General features: G+C 53.1%; 1 protein-coding gene across 1 annotated transcript in view; it reads right to left on the reverse strand.

Annotated features, from left to right (window-relative positions):
• Positions 1-1008: 1008 nt before the first annotated feature.
• Positions 1009-6616, reverse strand: part of TNKS1BP1 (tankyrase 1 binding protein 1, 182kDa) — a 28674-nt gene continuing 23066 nt past the window's right edge. The window contains 5 exon segments of the mRNA XM_006875744.1: positions 1009-1069; positions 2057-2214; positions 4986-5122; positions 5393-5543; positions 5753-6119. Coding sequence (XP_006875806.1) covers positions 1009-1069; positions 2057-2214; positions 4986-5122; positions 5393-5543; positions 5753-6119 — 874 coding nt within the window.

Raw genomic sequence — 6616 nt, forward strand, 5'->3', positions numbered from 1 at the left:
CCTTTTGTAGCTCACTAAAACACTATCCCTCTGGAGGTGGACTCAGCCGGCAACATGCCCACTGTAGCCAATACACAGAGTGCAGCGGAGCTGTTAGAACGAGGACTTCCTACCCTCTGCTTTGGGTGAGAGCAAGCAGGGTGCAGGCGCACACACCAAAGCCTAAGCAGGGCACCAATTCCCAAAAAACTTTATTGTTTCAAGTGGCAAAATGTCATTGGTCTCTGTGGGGCACCTGATGGGGTGGGGGAGCAGGGGCGGGGCTGGGGAAAGCTCCACCCATTACAAAAAATCAAAGGCTTTTATAAAAAATGCTATAAATCGGTATCAAAAGAAAACCCAAGGGAGGCTGGAGGAGGAAGCTGAGCAGGAGGCGAGGGCCGGATCGAAACCTTCAACCACTAATGACTGAACCCGGGGCGGGCCGGTGGGCTGGCGGATGGGGGGGCAGGGGGGTTCAAAGTGCATAAATGTGCCTCCCCAGATGCTCCCCAGAGGTGGGAGAGGCAGAGGCTACAGCCTGGCCATGGTGGGCTCGCCCGGGGACCTCACAGGAACAGCACTGCCTGAGACTGCCGGATGGAGGAGCTGTAAGAGAGGAAGGAGCAGGGCTCAGGGGAGGGGCCGCGGGGCTCCCCAAACCTCCCCCAGGCATGAAGGAAGATCCAGAGGGGCCTCAGGACCACCCTCAGGCCATCCCCAGAGCTCTCTGTCAGGCCAGGCCAACCAGCACCCTGCCCTGGGACCAGCCCCAAGAAGCTCAATTGTGCCTCAGGGTTCAAGTCTCTTACTAGCCTCCCACACCGGCTATGACAGAGCACACTGTGCCCCCAGGCTTAGTCAACATCAGACTCCAAACATGGTCCCTTCACTCATCGGCAACACCAAAGGCCAAACTGCTCACAGCCTCTGATTCATCCAGGGCCAGCCCTATCTACCCCTGGGCCCCACTCCCCTTGCCCCAGGCAGGACCTGAGCCCAGAACCCTGACATCACCTCACTGCCTTCTCAGACCTTCTTCTTCTTCAGCTTCAGGGCTTGCAGCCAGTTGGGGGATGATCCTTCTGACCTAGAAGAAAGAGGGCAAAGGACAGAAGGCAAATTTTAGGGAAGCTGAAAAAACGAGTAGGCATGGGGGCAGGGGGGGACCGAAAACAGACCTCCGACCCGTAGATAGCAGCTTCGAAGTCTGATTTCAGAGACAAGGACTCTGCCACCAAAGTAAACTACTTAACCTTGGGTATACTGACCTCCTTCTGGGCCTCAGACTCCTCTGTAAAGTGGGGTACACTAAGTAAAGGGCCAAGTGGGTAAATCCCACCTTCGTTGCCAACTGTGTAGCTATTGACTGCCAAGTGGCTAGATCTGTTACACTCGGGCCTATAGGGCCTCGAACCTTTGACCAGTCTTACACTGTCCGCAACAGTGTAGTAAGGGCCAACATGAATCTGATCGCCAAAACGTAGGGATGCCAGCTGCCCACATGGCGCTCCCTTCTCTGACCCTAGCCAGAGCTTCCAAGTAAGAATACCTTCTTTCAGATAGCCAACCAGGCAGACGCCAGCTCCTACTGGCTCTCAACACCCCTGTGCGTTCACTGGAACAACTCACAGAATTTACAGAGTGTACAGCTATAGGTTTATTAAAACCAAAAAAGATACAAATGAAGAGACCCAGCAGGCCTGGGAAGGGCCCCAGCACAGTTTGCGTGTGCCAATGAGGGGCATGCTACCCTCTGGCCTCTGTCGTACATGTTCACAACCAGGAAGCTGAGCTGAGCCTCAGGGTTCAAGTCTCTTACTAGCCTCCCCACACCGGCTATGACAGAGCACACTGTGCCCCCAGGCTTTAGTCAACATCAGACCCCAAACGTGGTCTCTGTTAGTCTGCTCAGTCTTCACTCACTAGGCCTTGGGTGTTGATCCAGTTCAAAAGAATCAAGAACATAGGCCAAATTGCTTTCTGCAGGTGACCACACACCGTGCATGGAGTTTCCCTTGTCTGGCTAACATAACTACAGTGGGGTCAGCTCACACCCAGAGCTTACACTACCTACCCTGAGGATTTCTCTGGCTTGGGAGGTAATGACAGGGGCTTCCCCAGTCCCGGGACCTTGCAGGACTTGGAGCGCTGGACCGCTGATTCCTTCTGGGTCGACTTGCTCTCTACTGGCTCCCCCTCCTCAGCTGAGCGGTTCCGGGGGCGCAGTTTAGCCTGTGAGGCAAGACCACATTGAGAGATTAAAGCCTGGGCAGCCAGGAGCATTTGCAGGGGACTAGACTCTCCCAAAAGCATGCATGCCTCCCCTCTCCCACTTCAATCAGGCCCTGGACAGTCACTTAAAGACAAGGTCAGCACTGGCTCCGGGGAGCCAAGCCTTGCAGGAGACCTTCAGGAAGACATGGCTACAGTGAATTCTAACAAATTGGACTGGACAAAGCCAGTGGTGACTTCGCACCCAGGTGCCCTTGTTGCTCCTTCTAGTCACTCTGCCTAGAGTGCCTCCCCAACCCCCATTCAACTACAAACTCAAAGTTATCCTTGAGTCCAAGCCAACTCACAGCGAACCTGTGTGTGCGTGACAAAACTGTCTTCCACAAAATGTAGGAACATTTTATTTTGTTGTTGGGACTACACCTAGCAAAACATGCACCAATGTAAGTTTCCGCATGTACACTACAGCGACATTGACAATAGTCATCAAGTTGTACAACCATTCTCACCCTCCTTTGCTGAGGACTTCCTCCCCCATCAACATAAAAGCACCGCCCCTAAGGCTCCAGGCTCATCTTTCCAGTCAGTGTGAGTCCACCATAATGCTCAAGTCCTTTTTTCCCACTTAAGCTAAGCTACTGTAGGGTTCTAAGATGATTGCAGGGGCTATCTGTGGTTTCAGCTTTCAAGACTATCTCAGGAGATAGCTTCAGGGGTTCATCCACCCTGTATGGATCCAGAGAGTCTAGTCCACAAGAACTTGAAATCTGTTCTGAATTTTCTCCCTTTGGATCAGGTTTTCCCTATGGAAACTTTGATCAAAATGTTCAGTCATGGTAGCTGAGCACCAATCAATTCTGGTCTCATGGCGAAGGAAGCAGCTGTTCAACGAGGCAGTTAGCCTCACAGTCCATCTCCTCCTCCTCCTCCTGACTTTCCTAACTTCCGGTTTCTCTATCTAGGTAACTAGAGACCAGTAAAGCTTAAAACTTGTACGACCCCAAGCACTACTAAATGAACTGGGCGGTAAAACAAAAGTACTAAACACATTCTTAGACCAATTTACTAGGACAGTCCATTGAAACCATGACCCTAAACCGCCAAACCAAGGAACCAAATCCCGTGAGGTTTCTGACTGTACAAAGGCAGCCTCCGCAGCTACTGTTTCCTTTCTGTCACTGTTGTAAATATATGAGGGGGCTTCAAACAATTTGTGGAAAACTCCCACTGTCTTCGAATTCCACTTTTCCACAACGTTTTGGAAGCCACCTCATTTATCTACCACACAACTTTTGCCAATTCAACTTTTTACAGGTGTACAACATTGACAGCAATGACAATAGTTAGCCGTGGACCCGCCCTACCCTTAATCAGCGAGATTTCTCCATCACTGCCAACCTCCCCTTCTTCTTCCTCCCTCCCACCTCGAGTAACCACCAATAAATTTTCGTTTCTGTAATTTTTGCCTTTTCTTAGGTAATGCACTGGATCGCAAAGTCGGTTAGTCAAGTCAGTTCAGGCTCACCAGCGGCTCCTCAGAAACCCTTTACAGGGTCGCTACGAGTTGGAACCAACGTGATGACACTTAACAACATCTTTTTATCTAAGTGATTGGCTTATTTCACTCAGTGTAATGTCTTCAAGCTCCATTCATACTGTAACACTCATCAACACTTCACTTCTACTGGCCTGAGTATGTATGAACCACATTTAGTTTATCCCTTCCTTTGGTGAGGGACACTGTGACTAACCCTGCAATCAACACTGGTACACACACGTCTCTCTTGGAATGGCTGCCTCTGACAGCAGTACTATCTTTGGATTTCTGAGGCACTTCCATACTGCTTTCCACAGTGGCGGTGCCGTTTTGCACTCCCAGAAGCAACGGATAAGGGTTACAATTTCCCCGCGTCTGCGCCAACATTTGGTATCTTCTGGGGTTTCTTCGGGACGGGGAAAATATTTTAAATCCTTAGATATCCTGTTGTTGTGAAGTGCCATCAAGTTGGTTCTGACCCATAGCGACCCTGTATAGGGTTCCGAGGAGCAGCTGCTGAGCTTGAACCACTGACCTTGCGGTTCAGAGGGCTTTGCAGTCCAGCGCATTAGCCCACAGCGCCACACCTGGACACCCTAGTGGGAATTAAATGGTGTCACTGTTGTTTTGATTTGCATCATTCCACAGGGTTTTACAGAGTCCTGGTGTGGCGCAGTGCTTCTGCACTGGATTGCAAGGTCTGTTTGAACCACAAGGTCGGCAGTGTAAACTCATCAGCTGCTCCTTGAAACCCTATGCAGGGCCAATAGGAGTCAGAAATGACTCGACGGACAATTCACAACAACAAACAGGGTCTTCAATTGCTCATTTTCCAAAGCAGACTGGCAGGCTTTTCTTCCAAGGCACTCCTGGAGAGAGCTGAATCACCAAGCTCTGAGTTAGCAGGCCAGCACTCAACTGTTTGTGGAAACTCCTATGCAAGTCTCAAAAGTCAACATGAAATGCTTCCATGAGGCCTTTCCCATGTGCCACCCTCTTACGAAATAACCTCTCTCTAAACAGGCCCTAGTCTGTACCTCTCCAGAAACAGCTAAACCCCCTTTCAGCAGAGCTAATCACTATGCTGGAGGAGAAGAGTATTCACAGGACACGGGCCCAGAAAGCCACAAAGAGAACTCCGGAGCACCCGCTGAGAAGAGGAAATGGGCTAGAGGGGACAGAGAGAAGGAAGGTTAGGTGCAGGGGGACCCGCTGCTGAACCACCAGAAGGTACCTTCAGGGCCGATGGGCTCAGGGCAGGAAAGAGGTTGACCTTCAGCCCCCTGGTGCCCAAGGACATCCGTGTGCGGCGGCTCTGAGGCTCCTCCACCACTTCCTCGTCAGATGATGGCACCCGGGAAGCCCGTGGCTCTGCAAGGGTCCAGGGAGGCAGCATGAGGCAGAGCCCACAGAACCCCTCAGCCCTGTACAAGCCAGGCCTAGTGCGCCCCAACACTGATACCAAAATACACAACCCACTGCCAGTACCCCCCACCTGCAGAGCAGACCTGCTCTGGGCGGTTCACGGCTGGGTCCTTGCAGGAGCTCTCTAGGCCTTTCTTCCCAGGACCCTGTGGTTGGTTAAGTGCCACCACTGAACTGTGCGCATCACCCAGGGACCAGGCTAGATACAGGCCCCACCTGTGGAGTCCTGGAACAGGCGTGCATCTGAATCCGCTGCATCTGACAGACCCAGGGTGCCACCAGGTCGGATGGCTGGGGCCCGGTGCCCACGCTTGCGCCCCAGGCTGGCACGGCTCCGATACATGGCACTGTCAAGGATCTCCGTGTCCTGCTCAAGAACACAGTAATGCCATCACTGACCAGTCAAGCAAATGCCCCTAACCCCTCCCCAGGTCTGAGCATCTGAGTCCACAAAGCACCCACAATCCACACATCTGCTCCCTACCTCCCTCTTCACAGCTCCAGAAGCTAACTTCTGGATCCATCCTCCACAGGAGCCCCCCCACAGCCCTGGGCTTGTCCCCCACATCCACTGACCTCAATGAAGGAGAAGTCCTCACTTAGGGAGCTGGGAGGCGGGCACTGGGGGGGCCTCCGAGGAGTCCGGGCCAGTCCCTGCTCACCCCGACTGGCCCCTGAGGGGCCCCAGCCACCGTCCACCTCTTCTGTCCGGCTGGCCTCACCATCAGGCTGGGGCCTCCAGGAGGGCAGAGAGTCCCTGCCAGGCTCCAGGGGTTCCTCTGGGTCAGCGACAGCTACAGCTCCTTCCTCCTGCGACAGGCGACTGAGGCTGGAGACCACAGACTCCCTGTGGGCCACTGCCTTGGAGCTGTGGGCAGCCAGCATCTCCTCCAGCAGACCCTGTGAGCCCGAGGGTGGGGAGCGGGCAGAGCACCCGCTGGAGCTGCACAGGGACAGATGGGGACAAAGTCAACCACTCAGGGACCTCTCGGCCCATCTTCCAAACCACTCCTGGTTCTCCTCACAATGTTCTTCCCAAACTCCTTCAGAACGGCAAGCGCATGGTCAGAGCCAGGTCCGCCATGTACTAGCAGAAAGCTTGTGTGAGTCCCTTCACCCTCAGCTCCTCGGTTTCCTCTAACTTCACAGACATTGTGGGATACAATAAGAATCAAAAGCACTCGGCACAGTGCTTGGCACTCGGTACATGCCCCATAAAGAACAACTATTCATACTGCTCCTGTCCCTGGCTTGAAGGTTTGAGTCCACCCAGAGGTACCTTGGAAGAAAGGCCTGGTGACTGACTTCTCAAAATCTAGCCCCTACAACTTGGTCACAGGCCATCCCAAAATGGGGGGGGGCGGGGGGCGGCTTCAAAAGCAAGAAGTGACTGGCTTACAAGCTTTCAAGAGGGAACCTAGATCCAGAGGGCATGGAGGA

The sequence above is a fragment of the Chrysochloris asiatica genome, unplaced genomic scaffold (genome assembly GCF_000296735.1).
Source record: "Chrysochloris asiatica unplaced genomic scaffold, ChrAsi1.0 scaffold00339, whole genome shotgun sequence".
Lineage (NCBI taxonomy): Eukaryota > Metazoa > Chordata > Mammalia > Afrosoricida > Chrysochloridae > Chrysochloris > Chrysochloris asiatica.